This window comes from Arvicanthis niloticus, chromosome 1 (genome assembly GCF_011762505.2).
Source record: "Arvicanthis niloticus isolate mArvNil1 chromosome 1, mArvNil1.pat.X, whole genome shotgun sequence".
Lineage (NCBI taxonomy): Eukaryota > Metazoa > Chordata > Mammalia > Rodentia > Muridae > Arvicanthis > Arvicanthis niloticus.
The window spans coordinates 93400019-93418953 of record NC_047658.1 but is presented as its reverse complement, the minus strand read 5'-3'; the positions used below and the strand labels follow the sequence as shown (position 1 = coordinate 93418953).

The 18935-nt window shown below is 49.5% G+C and overlaps 1 protein-coding gene across 2 annotated transcripts in view; it reads right to left on the bottom strand.

The window, feature by feature from the left end:
- Positions 1-10804: 10804 nt before the first annotated feature.
- The window catches only part of Sbk1 (SH3 domain binding kinase 1), a 45522-nt gene continuing 37391 nt past the window's right edge, over positions 10805-18935 (bottom strand). For both annotated transcript variants that reach the window (XM_034502455.2, XM_034502446.2), the window contains exons 2-4: positions 15788-16020; positions 14580-14782; positions 10805-14007 (exon numbers count right to left, since the gene is read on the bottom strand). In XM_034502455.2, the coding sequence (XP_034358346.1) occupies positions 13177-14007; positions 14580-14782; positions 15788-16013 (1260 nt within the window). In that variant the 5' untranslated portion in view covers positions 16014-16020 and the 3' untranslated portion in view covers positions 10805-13176. The remainder of the gene's footprint in view (positions 14008-14579; positions 14783-15787; positions 16021-18935) is intronic.

Below are 18935 nucleotides of genomic sequence, written 5' to 3'. Positions count from 1 at the left end.
AACTCTATTCTGGGTTTACATGACCACAGGTCACATTTCTTTATGTAGGAAGTGTGGCATGTGATCCAGGCCAGGAATCTGGCAGGGAGCAGGGGGCCGCCTACTGTCTCAAGTGTGTACTGAGTTTCCGGGGACTCAGATTTGCTCTGCCTTAACAGGTTTTCTGGTAAGGTCTATTGTCATACACACACATACACACATGGAGGGGGGAGGTAGAAAGAGGGAGAAAGTGTTTTAGAGTGTTTTTACTCTTAAAAATAAAATTTTGACATTTGTAGGAAAATAGATGCCACTGGAGACAATCATAGTTGGTGAATAAAACACCATTAGGTACCAATCAAGACAGGAAAAGATACAGGACCTGAAAACATAGGAGTGATATACAGGCAAGAGCACACAGACTTTTATTGAAAACAGGGACATGGCTCATAGGTATCTTTATTTTTAAATACTACTAAGTTTATATTTTAATTTACACACACACACACACACACACACACACACACACACACACACACACACTTATATAGATACGTAGCATGCTGACCTTATCTCTCCCTGTGCCTCCAGCCCTTGGTTTTCTAGCGCTTTCCCTTCCCATTTTCTCCTTCCCCAACAGATGGGTTCACGTCTACTTGCATCTTACACATGCATGCATGAGTTTATGCCACTTTAGAAAACCCAGGAACCACAAATGAGAGAAAACAGGGCGTTTATCTTTCTGAGACTGGCTTAACTCACCAAACATGATCATCTTTAGTTGCATCTATTTTCCTGGAAATGTCAAAATGTCCAAAACAGATGCCCTCTCTCCGGGATACTGCTGCCGCCAACCAGACAAGACAAACACATGTAAAAAACAGATGCCCTGTTTTTAATGGTAGCTGTCCTTTTTATGACTGAATAATATTTATACACCTGCTATTTCTACATTTCATTTTGTCTCAAGCTCCTTAGGTCAATGGAAGTTTCATTCGCTTTCATCTTTTGTGTTCTCGGATAACGTTTGTGTAGGACGGTATGCAAATGTGTCTGTGTTCACTCATGTATATGAGAGTACATTACACTTGCTCAGTTTAGCATGGGTGATCACTTCCCTGCAAAGACAAGCCTTAGGAAGAATGTGCTGAAGTCTTTATTGGTGATTCACCTATCATTCAATGGGAGAGAAAGCCATGGCTGGGGAGCTCATAGGTCCCAAGTGGGAACCCACTACGATCGTTCTTCTCAGTAGATAGAATATTCAGCTGCCCTCTAAATTTGCATCTCTTTACACATGGATGAATACAGCTCTCAGACCTCGCCAGTGAAGCATCTCTGTGCAGTGACATTCATCGGTCAGTTACAGAGACAAGAGGTCAAAGTGCAGAAAGTATCTGTGGAGTGCTTTGCCACAAACGGGACATCTGTATCACACTCCTCTCCCTGCAAGGCTTGTGAATCATCATAGAAAAAGAGAGGGAAAAATTATACAAGCCAGAGGTTGGGGGAGACCAGACTAAAACACTGTTCTCTGGACTCAGCAGAACAGCATCTGTGGTTACCTGCACAAGACCTGCCAGTCAACATTCCAGCATGGCATGAGAATGCATTCATGCATCCCTACTGATAGATGAGAAGCAATTGACAGCTGATGGCTTCTCTGTGTGTGTGTGTGGGGGGGTGGTGGGGAGGGGGTCAGTTTTCTTTTTCTTTCTTTTTTTAAAATTTTATTTTGTTTTTCAAGACAAGATTTCTTTGTGTAGCCTTGGCTGTCTTGGAACTTGCTCTGCAGACCAAGATGGCCTCGAACTCATAGAGATCCACCTGCCTCTGCTTCCCATGTGCTGGGATTAAAGGTGTGCGCCACCCGTATGTGGTGAGTTGGTTTTCTTTAAGAGACCCACAGTACCATGACACACACATGAGTGCATGAGCAGCTGTTAAACAGAAAAGGACTAGGGGCTGGGCAGATGAGAGAAGGCTAGGAGTGGATGGATCTAGGAGGAGTTAGAGGGATGAGTGGGGTGAGTATGACCAAACTGTATTTATGCTTGTGTGAATTTTTTTTTAAAAAATTAATTTAAATGTGTTAAAGAAAGAAAATGAGGTGGATATAAATTGAAGGATTTTATTTAGCCATAAAGAAAAATGGAATTGGCTTCCGGTTCCGACGCTGAATTGGCTTTGGCTAGGGGAGGCCTTCTTACCAGTGAGGTGGCACTGAGTTAAGTGGTGTGGAGCTGGGGATTCAGGCGGGTTGCAGGACCTGAATCTGGAAGACCGTGTACCACCAGACTACAACAATGAGTTGACCCAGTTTCTGTCCCGAATTGTCACACTGAAGAAGCTTCCTGGTGCTCAGTTGGGATTTAACATCCGAGGAGGAAAGGTCCCCCAGCTAGGCATCTTTATCTTCAAGGTGATTCCAGACTCGGATGCACATTGAACAGGACTTCAAGAAGGGGACCAAGTTCTAGTTGTGAATGATGTGGATTTCCAAGATACTGAGCACAGCAAAGCTGTTGAAATCCTGAAGACAGCCCTATAAATCAGCAGGAGTGTGCAGTTCTTTCCCTACGATTACCACCGCCAAAAAGAACGGACTGTGCACTAGAAACTTGCAGCCCACAGCCTTCCATGTGGAATCTGCCAGGGCAAGCTGGCTAGACCTCTGAGAAGTTGGAGAAGTCAGGAAATTCTACTCTCCACACCCTCCTGGTTTAGTGGATGGGGAGGATGGGGAGGATGGGGAGGATGGGGAGGATGGGGAGGATGGGGAGGATGGGGAGGATGGGGAGGATGGGGAGGATGGGGAGGATGGGGAGACAGCTTACCAGGTGAATTATGTATTAACTGTACTGTACTAGGAGTTCCTAGTGTGCTAAGTGAGCTTCATTCTGGAAAAGGAGAAAGATAGTGATGTCTAGATGTCTGTAGCCTGTGGCGGAAAGCCAACTAGAAAACAACTTGCATTTATCAGGTACCTTAGATTGGTCACTTATACAGCTTTGATTTCATTCTTAGAAATCAGTAGAAAAAAAAGAGTCTTGGGGACCTTCCATCTGATTTGCCTGGCCATTCCATCCAGTCCTTGTACACTTGGGAGACTCCAAGGAGACGATTCCCTCTCATCCCCTCCCCCACCCAAAGCAAAACACAATACTGAATAAAAAAAAAAAAAAAGAAAAATGGAATCATGGCATTGGCTGGAAAATTGATGCAAATGAAAGCATCATGATAAGCAAAACAAGATAAAACCTATGGCTTTTTCACATGTGGAGTCTGGGGCAGGGTGAGGGAATACACATTCCATGGAAGTACAAGTCAGGGTATTTCCACCAAGGAGGGAGGAAGGGGGACAGGAGAGAACATGTGGGAGATGGATAATTAAAGTATGCTTCCACATATGAAGATGTCTTAATGAGGTGCTAGAGGGGTGACCCACTAGAGGGGTGACCCTCTAGATGGATGACCCCGTGGGTAAGAGCACTTGCTGCTGTTGCAGAGGACCTGAGTTCAGTTCCCGGAACCCACATCAAGCAGCTCACAAATGCTATAATTCCAGCCCCAGGGATTCTCTGGCCTCTGTGGGCACCTGCACTCACATGCACACGTCTGTACACAGACGAAGATATACATAATTAAAAATAAAAATAAAAGCATTTTTAAAAGGAAATGCTGTAATGAACCCATTACTTTGTATGTTAAATTAAATGCTAATATTTTTTTTTTTTTTTAACATTTTACCATGGAACTTCTTGTCCTGGAGTGTAGAGAAGACACCTGGAGCCTTTGGGAATGCTTACTTACGTAATAATCTGTTTGTAATAGTGGAAAACAACATGATACACAAACTTCTTTTCTGGAATTTGAGAACATGCCACATACACACCCATACATGTGGATGCATTTTAGAAATGACATGATAAACTCCTTGATCGGTAATGAGTGCAGGCCTCCACTGAATACGGGAAATGGACTTACTAAGTACAATGTGTCTGTGCTAGATAACTGATGTATGATCAGAAAGTTCTCTGGTACAATGGAAGAATGTGCCACATAATAGTCCATTCCTCTGCCTGTGTTCTGAAAAGTATCGAAGCCCAAACTGCAGAGGCTGCAGCCGAGCAACAGGAAATGTGTATGGCAGAGTAGAAGCTCTCCATGCCATGGGAACCGAACCACACAGAAGCCGGAAACTCTCTTTCTTTCATGCTCACGCGTGCTGACGGGGAGAAACAAATGTCTCCTTACAAATCAGGATCTGCAGCATGTGAAAATCACCTCAAAGATGCACTCTGTCACAGAATGGAAGAATGTGCTTTCTTCTCATCCATGTGTCATGCTTTTAGAAACAGTCTAAGAAGCAACTTTCCCCATAGTGTAGAGACCTACACTGAGTCACTGGGAACATGTCCTTATAAAAGTGTGCGTGAGCTAGTTACAGTGAATTAAACATCTGGATCGCTGAATCCATAGTTAAGAGTACTTATTCTTACAGAAGACTAGGGTTTGGTTCCCAACACTCATGTGCTGGCTCACAACCACCCACAATTCCAGTTCCAGGGGATCTGATGGCCTCTTCTGGCCTCTGTGGGCACCAGGCACATATGTGGTACTTATACATATATTCAGGTAAAGCACTAATACACATAAAATAAAAATAGATATATCTTTTTCACAACATATTAAACAGAACCTCTTTCATGGAATGGAAGAGTGAGTGCATCGTATCTCTGCCATTCTCTAGGATCTTCTCTCTGAGAGGTGAGTGATATGTGCTTTTAAAGCAAATGGTAAATAAAAAATCTACTCTATGCTGTCTTAGTGAAGGTTTCTGTTGCTGTGGTAAAACAGCATGGTCAAAAGCAACTTGGGGAGAGAAGGGCTTACTCAGCTTCTGCTTCAACATCATGGTTCATCATCAGAGGAAGTCAGGAAAGAACTCACACAGAGCAGGAACCTGGAGGCAGGAGCGGATGCAGAGGCCACAGAGGGGTGCTGCTTACTGGCTTGCTCCTCATGGTTTGCTCTGCCTGCTTTCTTACAGAACCCAGGACCACCAGCCCAGGGATGTGACCACCTACAATGGCCCCTCGCTTATCAATCATTAATTAAGACTATGGCTGGATCTTATGGATCTCTCTCTCTCTCTCTCTCTCTCTCTCTCTCTCTCTCTCTCTCTCTCTCTCTCTCTCTCTTTTCGAGACAGGGTTTCTCTGTATAGCCCAGGCTGTCCTGGAACTCACTCTGTAGACCAGGCTGGCCTCGAACTCAGAAATCCGCCTGCCCCTGCCTCCCAAGTGCTGGGATTAAAGGCATGTGCCACCACTGCCCGGCAGGAGCCTCATCTTGACTAATGGTTACACCTACGGGGGGTGGCACCATGCCTAGGCAGGCAGGTCTGGACTGTACAGAAAGCTGACAGGGCAAGCAAGAGTGAGCCAGAGATGGAGCCAGTCAGCAGCCTTCCTCCTAGATTTCTGCAGCCATTTCCTGCCTTGAGTTCCTGCCCTGCCTTCCTTCAATGACAGACTGTTACCAGGAGGTGTAAGCTGAAGCAAACCCCTCCCTGCACCCTGACCTGCTTTTGATCACAGCTTATCATAGCAACAGGAAAGCAAATTAGGACAGTTAGCTTCCCTTTGTATACCAAGAGCTCTGAGGCCACACTTATCTTTGCACGGGTGGGGGGGGGGCGGGCGGGAGTTGGGCAGATTCTCCACCCTCCTGAGTTAGGTTCCCCAGGAGAGAAAGGAAGATGAGCACACACAGATCTGCACATGCAGGCCAGTCTCCCTACTTTCAGGACCTGCTCAGCACTGCATACCCTACTAGAGGGCTGAGGCTGCACATGCCAAGAAGCCTGCAGAGCTTTGGATGTCCATGTCACTGGGGCATGAACCGCGCAGCAGACAGGCCAGCTCAGAGTCTAGCTCACTGGCTGATGTTGGATTGGGAAATATCAGCCTCCGTGGTTATCCTGAGGTGACAGGCTCACTAGCCACCGATAATGAGGCTACCCACGCTTCATGACCAACCTAAGCTTTTTCCATGAGCTTCCTTTGGCATCTCACCACCATGGCTACCTCCAGTGACTGCCTCTTGCCCTGGGGTCATGGCTGGTTGACTCCTGGTTCCTGGCTTGTGGCATTCTTCTTTGTTCCCTGTTCTCTGGTAATATCTGTCTTGATCTCTCGGTTCTGTCTCAAAATGATGCACAATTCTGGTTCTCTGAGAAATGAACCTCTTTCCCACTGCTGGCCTGTCCCACCAGAAGACTCACTGTGTCACCAAAACCTACTGGATGTGAGGTGTGTGGGGACCAGAGGCTGGTCACATTGGTAAGACTGTGGATTCTTTTCACTGGGACTACCTTGAGGGTGATCGAAAGAGAGTAAAGACTATAGGGACATGGGACAGGGAAGAATCTGGGTGAGAATCAGAAACTGCCACACAACTGATAAATTAAAACAGCTTACAGTTTCTCCATTCCTATAAATGTCATGAGCAAGGATGCCAAAATGATAAACACACCATGCTTACCAGAACCAGAATGTTCATGGCCTTTGAGTTAAGCCAACAGCCCTCTCTTATCCCTACAGCTAAACAAATTACCTTATAAACTACCTTACAGTTTCATCTGCAAAGGGAAATTCTTTAAGGAAAAATAGTTTTACACTTAATTTTAAATTACAAAAATATTTATTTTTTAGTATGTCTGAATTTTTGTTTGCTTACTGTGTATGTATGTATGTATGTATGTATGTATGCATGTGTACCACATGCTTACCTGGTGCCCTTGGAATCCCTGGGATTGGAGTTACAGGTGATTGTGAGTCACCACGTGGGTTCCTGGAACCAAGCCAGGGCACTTTGGAAGAGCAGTGAGTGCTCTCTGCAGTCCCACTTCATCTTAAATCTTGCTTAATCTAAAAGTGTGTTGTAAATTGCATGCTTTGGACAACGTAATTGACACAGCACCAAATTAGGCTTGTTGGTTCACTTCTGAATCCCAGAGCACACGAAGGCAAAGACAGAAGGACCTCTTGAATGTCTGGGGCCAGCCTCTTCCACACAAAGTCCCTGACCTGCTAAGGGCAGGCAGTAAAATCTCATCTTGGAGGAAGAGGAGAAGGAGAAACAAATAAGCAAAGGGAGGGAGGAAGGGAAGGAGGGAAGGAGGGAAGGAGGGAAGGAGGGAAGGAGGGAAGGAGGGAAGGAGGGAAGGAAGGAAGGAAGGAAGGAAGCAAGGGTGTCCACAGAATCTTGTGCCTAGGGGGAGCTCTCTCCAAGGCTTCCACCTGAAGTGTGTACCCTCCCTCATCCCCCCTTAAATATGATAACCTTACTTCACTCTGACTCTCCTGAAATTCTTCTCTGTCCTATAGTCTAGGGTCCAGCTTTATCAGAGTGGAATGGCAGTTTTGGATTCTACCTCCCTTCTCACCCCTTTGAGTAAGATTTCTTGTTTCCTTCCCCTGCAAGGGAGCTTGAACAGCTAGAAGGCCTGTACACTGCCTGCCCCTTTCCATGTTGGTGCCCTTCTGCTTCTACACACTTAAAAAGTCTATTTTTATTTATGTACTATGTGTGCATACTCAGGCACTCAAGGAGGCCAGAAGACACCCTGTAGCTGGAGCTGTGAGCTGCCATGAGCCACCTGATTTGGGTGTTGAAAACCAAGCTCAGATCCTCTGGAAGAAGACTCTTGACAACCACCATCTCTCCAGGCCTGTGTCATTTCTGATGCTATTTCATTATGTATAGCTTTAGGATGGGGCAGTGATTCTCAACCTGTGGGCTTCAACCCCTTTATGGGAATCAAATGCCCTTTTCACAGGGGTTACATAAGACCATGGGAAAACATATTTACATTACAATTCATGACAGTAACAACATTACAATTATGAAGTAGCAATGAAAATAAATAATTTAATGGTTAGGGAGTCATATCAACATGAGAACCGCATTAAAGGGTCAGGGTCAGGGTCAGGGCATTAGTAAGGTTGAGAACCACTGGGATAGCCTGTCCATTGTCTTCCTGGCTATTTGCGTCTTCTGTGTCTGAATACCATGAACCACCACTAGATGGCAGACAAAACCTTCAAGTTTGCTCTTGAAATTGCTCCTTCCAATACTCTGTGTCTTGCTGTGCTTATCAGAGACTGGCAAGGAGTTGGAGAATTCTGCACAGGACTCAAGAAGCATTTTGCACAGAAAGGGAACTTCCATCTAAAATTCAATATCAACTGGAACTTTAAAAAATCTTATTTATTTATTTATTTATCGGAGTGGGGCACGTGTGGGCTGCAGGGGGAATATGAAGGTCAAAAGACAACTCAGAGGACTCAGTTCTCTCCTTCTACCTTGTAGGTTCTGGGGACCCGACTCCAGTTATAAGGCTTGGGGGTGAGGCACTCTTACCATGTGAGCCATCTCACCAACCCAGTTAGAACTCTTTATATTGAATTAGTCTAGAATGAAGAATTTGGACAGGAAAGGACACCAAGACCCCAGATTGAACATCTCAGAGGCTGTAGAGACAGCCTGATCCTCTTGTAGCATGTGAGGCTGGGTTCCTTATGGTTAAACCACTGACATGGCAGACAATGGTTTTGTCTCCAGAGGCTACAGGCGAGTGCTAGACTGATTTCACAGCAATAGGAGGTTCACAATCCTTGGTGATAAATATTGAGGTGGTTCCCCTCTGATAACCTGGGAAGTCCTCAACACCAAGCTGTGTCCACTTGCATGTGTGGATTTCTCTCCGCCCTCCAGTCATTTCAGAGAAGTGACAGGCACTCTGGAATGACTGTTTTATTTAATCTTTGATAAGAGCTCTCACTTTGATTTGCTGAGTGGAATCTTTCTTTTCTTTCCCCTTCCATTTCATAGATAATTATGTAACCTATTAAATATCTTGTTTTAGACACTGAGCTTCAGAGGGTGAACTAAAGATTGTCTGTCTTGTTTATTTGTAGACTCTCAGCCCCTAAAATAGTCTTAGATGTTCATTCATGAATGACAGCTTGTGACAGTTTCCTTACTGTGTCCTCTGTCAGGCATGGAAGGGCCAGTGAGAAGCAGCGCTTGCCCTCTCTGTCTTTGCTCTTAGGGGACTTATGGTCTAGCCAGAAGATGGGGTGACAATATGGCAATGCAAGGAGTGGTGGTTGCAAGAAATCACCATCCTTCCTTCAGATTCATAAAGATTTTTCTTTGGATCGGAGCAGGGGTCTGAAGGAAGGGGGAGGAAGGAATCCTGGGAAGGTCTAGAGAGACCAGAGGGAAGTTAAAAGCCTTAGGGTGTGAGCATGCTTGGTGTCCATGGAAGAGCAAGAAGGCACCAGCAAGTGGTACCAGAAGTAGTGGAATAAGGCGGGACAGTAACAGCCAGCCCAGGCAGGGTCTGAGGGGGCACTCTAAGGACATCAGCTTTGACTTGGGGTGTCAGAGGGAGCTATTTGTTTTATTTTATTTGTATTTTATCTTTTAAAGCTTTTTTTTTTTTTTTTAAAAAAAAAGCTTTATTTATTTAATGTGAAGAGGGCATTGGATTCAATTATAGATGGTTGTGAGCCACCACGTGGTTGCTGGGAATTGAACTCGTGATCTCTGGAAGAGCAGCCAGTGCTCTTAACCCCTGAAGCATCTTTCCAGCCACAGCTATTTAGGTTTTAAACGAGAATGGCTTGGGCTGCTAGAACTTGAGGGGACTCCAGAGTTGCTGAGGGGTCAGAAAGGAAACTGCTGAGAGGGAGGAATGCTGTATCGGACAGTGGGCGTGCTGTATCCGACAGTGGGTGTGCTGGCTGTGCTTGGTGGTCAGTTCTTGATATGGCAGGGTTTGAAGGCAGAACAGACACTGTTCTGCTGGCACGGTGGGTTACTAGTGAGTATGTTTCGTATACCTTCCTACAGACATCCCAGCGTCAACTCTTACTTGGCCCTAAGACCACTCCTAGTACCCCACTGTGCCCTAGCCCTTAGAATTCTCTGGCTTGTCTATTCAGAGCTCCCCCGGGCATCTCAAAACCTGGTGAGCTCAGTCCTGTGCCTTCCCAAGCCCTGGCCTTCTGTGACATGCTTGTAGTGACAAGTTTGGAATTTTGATTTCTTTAAAAACACAGAAATATAAGAATGTGTTTTCATTTTAATCCCAGGTATGGGATATGGGGCTGCTTCAGATTGTCCACAGCAGCTACTGTGATTTGTCTCGTGCTCTAGCTGGGGTGTGGTTTTGCCAGCTGCAGATAGTTTCTGCAACTGTGTGATGTTTAGAGTTCTGGGAACTTTTCAGAGGGTACATAAATGCTAGGGCCCTGAAAGGCAGGGTGGTTGGTGGCCGCTCAGGGAGGGTTGGTTGCAATTTGTTAGTACTCATGGTCAGAGAAGAAACAAACATTTGATTCAGGGATCTCTCTCCCCTCTATCCTTTATCCAGTGATGGAGTGAAACCAGGAGGGCAGAAGGAAAAGAAACCCTCAGAGCAACAAAGCCACACACGTGCCTCACTAGACTATCACTATCACTGACATGCATACATACCAAAGGTGCTCACCAAATACTGCCAAGATAGTGCCAGGAGCTTTCTGTTTTGGCCCAGGATGCACAAGTCTAAGCTGAAGCTGAATTTCAAGCCAGGACAGCTCTCTCTGCCCCTCTCGCAGAAAGTTCAGGAAACATACCCTGCCTTTAGCCCCAGCCTGGGTCCACTGGAGGCCTAACAGGCCACACAAGGCCTGGCCACTGCAGATGCTACCTCAGAGTGTGCTGTAAAGGAAGATCTGGGTACCCTCCCACCCTGCAGCTGAAACAATCATTTTTCTAAATTTTTATTTTATAGCAATTGTCATAGTTAGAGAAGTAAATAACACATTTAAAAACCTCCTCAGGGCCAAAGGAAGCCAAAGTATTTACAAACACATGGGGTAGGAGAGGCAAGACAGGGGTATGAGGCTCTACAGCTTGAGAATAACCCAGGCTCTGCCCCAGACTTGGACACTGATGCCAGCCACCAGGACTGTCCTGTGGGCTCAGGGAACGTCACACAGCCATAGGGCTCTCTGCTCACAGAGCCTGGTGGGAGGCCTCCAGTTAACCTGAGGCCTCACTTCCCATCCAGGAAGCTCCCCTACACCCCAAAAGCCAGCTCAAAGGGGCCCCTGGGAAGCACCAAAGGACAGGGGACAGTGTGAGGGACACACAGGCTGGGACAGGTGTCAATAGGTGATTTGGCCTGCCCTGGGGTGAGACAGAGATGTGCACATATGTGTGCATACGTGAACAAACTGTACTTCACAGAAAAATCGCAAAGGGGTAGGTTCCTCTGTGGTTTGTCTTCTAAGCCTCCATGTCTACCGTGTTACTAATTTTTTGCTATGATTTTGTTTCTTCAACAGTGACAAACTGAGGTAAACATCTGTAACCAACACCTCTCCTAAGGGGCAAAGGGTCCCAACCCAACTGACAGAGACAGTACCAGAGGTGGCAAGAACAGTGGGTGACCCAGTCGGAGTCCTGTTCCGGGTCAGGCTGGTTGCTGCCTCTAAACAATGGGGCTGGGCTACGTACCTAAAGTCTCTTCTGAGGACTACCATCCTAGATACTACAAGGGAGAAGCCTCCCACACAGGATCTCAACAGAGAGGGCGCTTATGGGATGCGGGATGTCTACTGTGGAATCTCGCTTCCTTGTTATTGCAGATCAGGGTGGAGAGGCCTAAGGCAAGAGAAGTAGCGGCTGGGAAGGAGGGCCTAATGGCCCCAGGTGGGCCAGGGCAGTGATGGGGGCCTTCTGAGACTCGGCTCTTGGCAGGAGGAGGGGTTTGCTACTTACCTGGCATATGTGGGCCCTGTGTCCACTAGGGAAGTGGTGGCACCCCAGGAGAGTAGGACCAGGCCCTGGAGCAACCACAGTTTGTAAACTGGACTCAGGCAGGGCAGGGAGACCTATAGCCCTTTGTGGTGGGAGTAAGGGGGTATAGAGGTGAGGGCTCTAGGCTGAGGGGTGGTTAGTGCCCCTTGTAGCTAGCCAGCCAGCCCCAAGATGGAACCTCCTTGAATGTCCCGGAACTTTTTGGAGGGACCCTAGAAGAGGCAACCCAGGCTGGCCAGTTGGGTGGTGCCAGGCAGAAGGCACAGCCTCCTTGTGTTGAGGTTATTGCAGGGGTTCCTCAAGCCTCTTTTGTGTAAGGGTCCCGAAGGAGAGCTGGGGCAGGGTGAATTCCTGTTTTGCCGCCTAAGAACCTGAGCCAACAGCAGGTATCTCCTGGGATTCCCTGAGGAGTGTGGTAAAACATAGGCCTGGCTCTTGGCAGCTGCCTGGCGAGGTGTCTGGACGCTCAAGTCACCAGACACATATCACACTCCTTCCTCACTTCGGTGACGTCCTCTCCCATCCGTGATGTGCTCCGCTCCTGAAAGGGTACTGGCCTAGAACCGAGGCTTAGACATGTGACTCCACCAGAAACCCAGGAATAACTGGCATGATTGTTTCCCTGCTTGTGGAGTGCTCAGGGAAGGAGCAGCTGGGCTGTGCATGTACTCCCTTGCCCTAGGGACACAGGAGTGCAGGCCTCCTGTTCCCCAGCCATCTGCTCCCCTACTCCCAGGAGGGGCACACATTGGAGCTCTGTTCCCAAAAGCCTCGTGGCTGCTGTAACAGCTCTCCCTCCTGGGTTCAAAGTCCCCATCAGCAGGAGGAAGTGAAGGGTATCACTAGATATTCAGGTCTGTTCCTGCACACAACTTTTGCTACATTTAAGGGGTTTGGCCTCTTCCTCTGACCTCCTGGACACCACTGTTATCAACCCAGTGCCTGTCCCTAGCCAGTTTCTAAGGATCTCATGCCCATATTTGCCAGATACCAAAGACCCCTTTCTGTGCCCAGGTTTGGATGGGATATTGTAGGGTTATCTGCCAAGGGGTGTGAAGCGCCAGGAGTATTCAGGTTCCAGAGCTCAGTCTGGCCCACAAGCTCCCGGCCTTTGTCAGGGGCCTCGGCTCCTCTAGGCTGAGGCCGGCCATACGCATGGTCATTTGCTAGCTATGTCACCAGCCCACCACCGACCCGGTGTCTGGGCCTCCTAGTCTACGCTACTCCTTCCCACTGCCGCGCAGCGGCTGCTCCTTGTCCCCAGTACGGGTTAGAGCGAGCGCGGCTTCCCCGCAGCAGCTGCACTGCAGCGGCTCAGACGCAGATCTCGATGGCCGTGGCCAGTACCACCTGCCCTTTGCTCTTGTCCGTGCGGCCGTCGGTCCTGCCCGGGGGTGCGGGCGGAGCCAGACCAGCCTCAGGCACGGGTACTGGAACTGGCACTGGCACTGGCACGGGTACCACCGGCCCCACGCTGGGTGGGGAGGGCCGCGAGCCGCTGCCACTCTCGGTGAGCACAGTGCGCTTGAGCGGCCCGGGAGCCTCAAGGCGCAGGGACCCAGGTAGCCGGTCCCCAGGCGGCTTGCGTGTGCGGTGCGAAGGCCGCCGCCGCAGCTCAGAGGTGAGCTCGTGCTTGAGGAAGCGAAAGACCTCCTTGGCGGGCCCACGCCGCTCAGGCTCCAGCGCCAGAAGCCGCTGGAACATGCGCAGCGCTGGCTCAGTAAAGCGGCGCCACTGAGATGGCAGCCCAGGCAGGCGACCCCGCTGCCAGCGCACGAACTCCTCGAAGAAGGCATCCGCACCCGATGCAGCCTCCCAGGGGAAGTTGCCAGTGAGCACACAGAAGATGAGCACGCCGAATGCCCACACGTCCACGCCCGTGTCCACCGCGAAGCCATCAGCGCGGCCAGCCTGGCACACCTCGGGCGCCGTGTAGGGTATAGTGCCGCTCACGCGCTTCACACGGCAGCCCACGCGCCGCGTCATGCCAAAGTCAGCCAGCTTCACACGGCGGCACTCACGGTCAAACAGCAGCACATTCTCGGGCTTGATGTCTCGGTGCACCAGCTGCCTGCTGTGCATGAAGTCCAGCGCCAGCCCCAGCTGCTGCACACAGCGCTTCACCGTGTCCTCCGGGAGCCCCACCTGTTGGGAACAGAGAGAGCTGCTCAGGCCGGCCTGTCCTACTCCCAGTTCCTTCTTTCAGACCCTGTCACCTGAGGGCCACAACTCTCCTGTTGTCCTCTAAACCTGCCTTGATCCTGGTGCCTGTCTGTCCTCCTCCCAACCTGGTGGGATACCCCTCTTGTTCCTCTGCTAGGTGGCTTTTGACTTTACCCAAGTGGAAAGATCCTGACGGAGCACTAGGATCCTCCCCCATTTGCTCCAGGGACACCTCAGCGCCATCAATGCTTATTCATTTGCTTATTTATCATTTGCAGTGCTGAGGAAGAATCAACCCAGGCTCATGTATGCTAGACAAACACTACCACCAAACTACACTGGCAGTTTTCCTGAGATAGGGTCTCACTGCTCAGCCCACACCGGCACAGAGCCCATGATCTTCCTGCCTTTGCCTCACTTCCCAATAGCTGGGACTGCAGGCATGCACTACCATACCCAGCCTGCAGGTTGATCAACCAGTCCGACTCCTTCCAGGATTTCATACTCTGGCAGCCCCAATGCCTATCTCCTCTCTCTGCCACTCTCTGAAGTACCTGAGGAGGGATGATGTCAAACAGGTCCCCTGCAGGTGCATACTCCTGGGCAAAGACATAACACTCCTCAGTTTCGAAGACCACATCGAAGACCTTGATGATGAAGGGGCTGGATGACAGGCTGTTGGTGATGCTCACCTCTCGCAGGAAGTTCTTCAGCTTTGTCTTACTCTTATTCACAAATTTCAGGGCCATTTTAGTGCCTGGCAGTGCCACAACAACAACAGTGAGACCCCCTCTCTCAGATACACCCCCACACCTGGCTGTACAACCTGTCCCTGCAGTATGGCTAGTGGCACAGATGGAAAACTGACCCAGTAAAAAGAAAAGACTTGTCTAAATCCACCCAGGAGATTGTGGCTGACATAGGTCTTCTATCTTTTAGCCTTTGATATGAAAAATAGCCAGGAAGGCTTACTGCCTCTACCCTGAGCGACTTTACTGACAGCCTATCTACCTATCTGTCATATGTATCTCTCTAGCTAGAACATGACTCCCTGAACACAGGGCCCCCTGTCTTGTATCGGTATTGTGTATTCTCCAGAATTCACCACACAACAGGCTCATCAAATGCTTGCCAATGGGTGAATAAGAGAATCCCCTGTAAGGAACTAGTCCCCCAGACTGGGCAGGCATGTATACCCTACTGGGCAAACAGCTATGTAATAGCAGCAGAACGCTACACAGGACAGGCCCTACCTTCTTTCCTAAACAGAGAAAACAGGTTCCATTGCCCAGGCTCACACAGAAAGCACTAAGGTGTCCCCATGTAAGTGTTCCTCCTGCTGCCTTAGTTCTCTGTCCTAGAGACTCCTCCTGCCTGGCCAGTACAGTGTCAACCTAGTCCAAACTCACTGTAGTGCTGTGACCGTGGCTGCCTGGCTGAACTTCAGGGGCTGTGTCCTTATTGGAGAAACATGTCCAGACCAACCCCATAGGGCCATCTCCCCATACCCTCTAAATAAAGTGTCCCGTTCCCAAAGACCTGTCCTCACCTCTGTCCAGCTCCTCAGCATCCGGTGTCACCTATGTTCTTCAAGAGCCACTTTCAGCAGTATCTTGTCCCTGGGCTCATCTGTCTCAAAGGCACCCAGATAGCCCCAAAGTAGCCTAGCCTTGGTTTGGGCACTTTGCCAACTCCTCCTTTGCTGGCCCTCTGTCCAGGCATATTCCCAACTTTAATACTCTGCCACCCTACCAACACTCACCTGTGCCCTTGTAAGCCACCAGGTCGACCTTCCCGTACGTCCCTTTACCCAGCTCCCGCACAAGCTCGTAGTGCTTGGTGACATCGCTGGCAGCCAGTGTGCGTAGAGTCAGCGCTTGCATGTCTTCTGTGAGGAGGGGCACACCTGCACCTGGTACAGGGGTGGCCCCCGGCCCACAGCAAGGCAGGGAGTGGAGCGGTTCAGGCTCAGGGCAGCCCACGCTCATCTTCTCCCTGTTGTGGAGTACGGCATGATGAGTGACAAGCCCCCTCACCATCTTCCTCCCACCCCCCAGCACCTAGGAGATTCCTAGCTGGGCCACAGGGACGCTAAGCATCATGGATCTTGAGATTGCCACTGCCCCTCATTAGCACTGTGTATCACAGACCCATTTGTCTCACACTGACCCACACAGTACCCAGCAAGCACACAGCTTTATGTCACACAGCAATAGCCACACATATGTTCCCATTCACAAGTTCTGGGTTTCTGTTGTGGGCGGTGCTGGGGGATGGGGTGCGTCAAACCTACAGTTTTGCACATGCTAAGCATGTGGTCTGTCACCGACCTACAGCCCGAGCCTTACTCACAAATAATGATGAAGCATCTGCTGTTTGCCAGGTGACATCAGAGCCTGCACTGCACAAATACATGAGAATCCTTGCCCTTGAGGTTTATGCGTCAGAAAGATGGACAGTAAACATGATGAACATACAAGTGGCATGTCACAGTCAGAGGCAGAGTGGGTTCAAGAGCATGGGCTGGGGCCAATGAATGGCAGCCTCTGCCATATCAAATACTTTGGCTACACCATTTCACCCCACACAGGCAAGAGAGTGCCACACAGTAACAACACACGCAGCCATGACCAATGGCATCCCTGGGGACAATACAATCCTCTCTGATATATACAATGCCTATGGTCCTGGGACCTGTTCCACAGAAGTTCTGCCTGTCCTCCATTGTCCCGACCCGAGACCCCTTTATGTCCATAGCAGGGATGGTCTTCATGCATATGCCCCTCACGACTGCTATGTGTTTCTATATAGACCACCATCCTCTGCCCTTCAAGGATGTTAGCGGCACAGCACCACCGTGGCTGAAGTCCAGGCTGGGGACTGACTCTGTGACAGTCAAGCCAAAGGCCAATCTGGGGCCTCACTTCCGCTTTCCACTTTATACTTTGCTTCATTTTTCTGTGGCTTTACTGGGGTTTGCTTGGTATATGATAAACTACATATTTAAAACACGATTTGATGAGTTTAACACATAAATATTCATGAATCCATCATTGCAATCAACATAATGAGCATGTCTGTCATCCCAAGAGTTTCCATTGTCCCAATGTAAGCCTGTTCTGTCTCTATCCTTATCTTCTAGGCAGCCATCCAGAACCTTCTCTTAGCGCTTGCTCTCTCTCTCTCTCTGTATGTGTGTGTCTCTGTCTGTCTGTCTCCGTGTGTGTGTGTGTGTGTGTGTGTGTGTGTGTGTGTGTGTGTGTGTGTGCGCGCGCGCGCACGTACTGGGAGCAGAGCTTCCCCCAGACACACTGGGCATGAGGACATGGTTACAGGTGTGCACGTGCATGAGTGTTACCAGCCAGAGGCTGGCACTCAGACCTCCTGTCGGCTGCCTCTCATCCCAGAGCCCCCTGCCCACATCACAGTTATACCAAGTCCTCTGCTCCATCTGTGATGAGGCATGACCTACAAGCCTCAGGCTGGGTTTGAACACCAAATGTCACTTGTTAGTTGGACATCCTTGGGCAGGATACATGTGTGCCTGGTTCCTCACCTATCAAGAGATTTAACAGAACTACTTCCCATGAGCCACTGTGAGGTTTAAATAGCCATGAAGCACCTGACACACAGTAAGTGCTCTCTCTGCAGGTGTGTGCCATGCCAAGTCCCCAGAGTCACAGCTCCAGACAGGCTCTGCCACAGCCATGACGTGACTAGGTAAGGATGGTGCAGTTACTCCTGGGCCTCAGACCATACACCCATCTTATCTGTGCATTTCCAGCTGGAAGCTGGGTGTGCTGGAACATCCCTACACCCAGAGCCCTAGCCAGCCACTCCCTTCCAGGTCAAGCCCTTTCCCCTGCCTTCCCTTCCTTTTAGGCAGCACGACCCAGCCTCCCACTTCACACAGAGAGGAGGAACATCAGGAGGGAACTTCCTGGCCTCCCACCAGCCATGGGCGGAGTTCCATCTGTGCCATCCTCAGCAATGGCTGAGACAAGAGGCCCCTCCCTGCACTGGCTCCCACCTCTTCTACTTCCCAGGGCCCTGCTCTCTCCATTCACGAACCAGCTCTGTCCCCAGACCCTGTTCTCACAGAACTGTCCCACCCCCAGCTGCAGCCCTTTTTGAGTCTAGTCTGTGGCATAGCTATGCTTTCACAAAACCAGAGGATGGTGGGAAACCCAGTCCGGCTTCCCCTTACTCTATGTGACTGTTGCCAGTCTCCAGAGTCCCACCCAGTTCCAGGCTACAATTCTGCCACAGCCATGATTAGGCTATATTGGGGAACTGGGGAGGGGAGTCTCTCTCAGTTCCACAGACCGTGAGTGCTGTCAAATATCCACCACCTACCTGGTGAGGAAGACAAGTTAGCTAGCTTCATCTCAAAAGGGAAGGGAAGCCAATTTTGAAGGTGCCCCCAGGCCATTGTCTCTAACCTTTCACGGCCAGTGTGGGGTTTTCCTGAGGGTCTCTGATGAATAGACAGTCCTCTGAATCTGGAGTCTTCCTTAGCCCCCAGGGAGATGCTGGGCTTCTGTCCTACCCATCTGAGAGTGTACACTCCTGGAGACAGAGACAGCCTAGTGTGTGGCAGACATGTGCTCTCTGATACAACTCCCCCACTTAGAGCACCAGCTCTGCTGGGTCACCTCAGATGGTTTCTGTGCCGTCTGGGATGTTGACTGGCAGCTGTAGGAGGCTTTATTCCTTCCAAGTGTGACCCCTGGGCCTCAGCACTGCCTCTGCAAACTTCAGAAGCTGCTAGACAGGCCACTCTTCCTAAGCACACTCCACTTTCCACTCCTGTTCCCCTGCCTGACCTCTCAAGTGCCACTGTCCTTGGAACCCTCTCCTCTGTGAACCTCTGCCGCCCCAGCAGGTGCAAGTCACTGGCACTGAAGAGC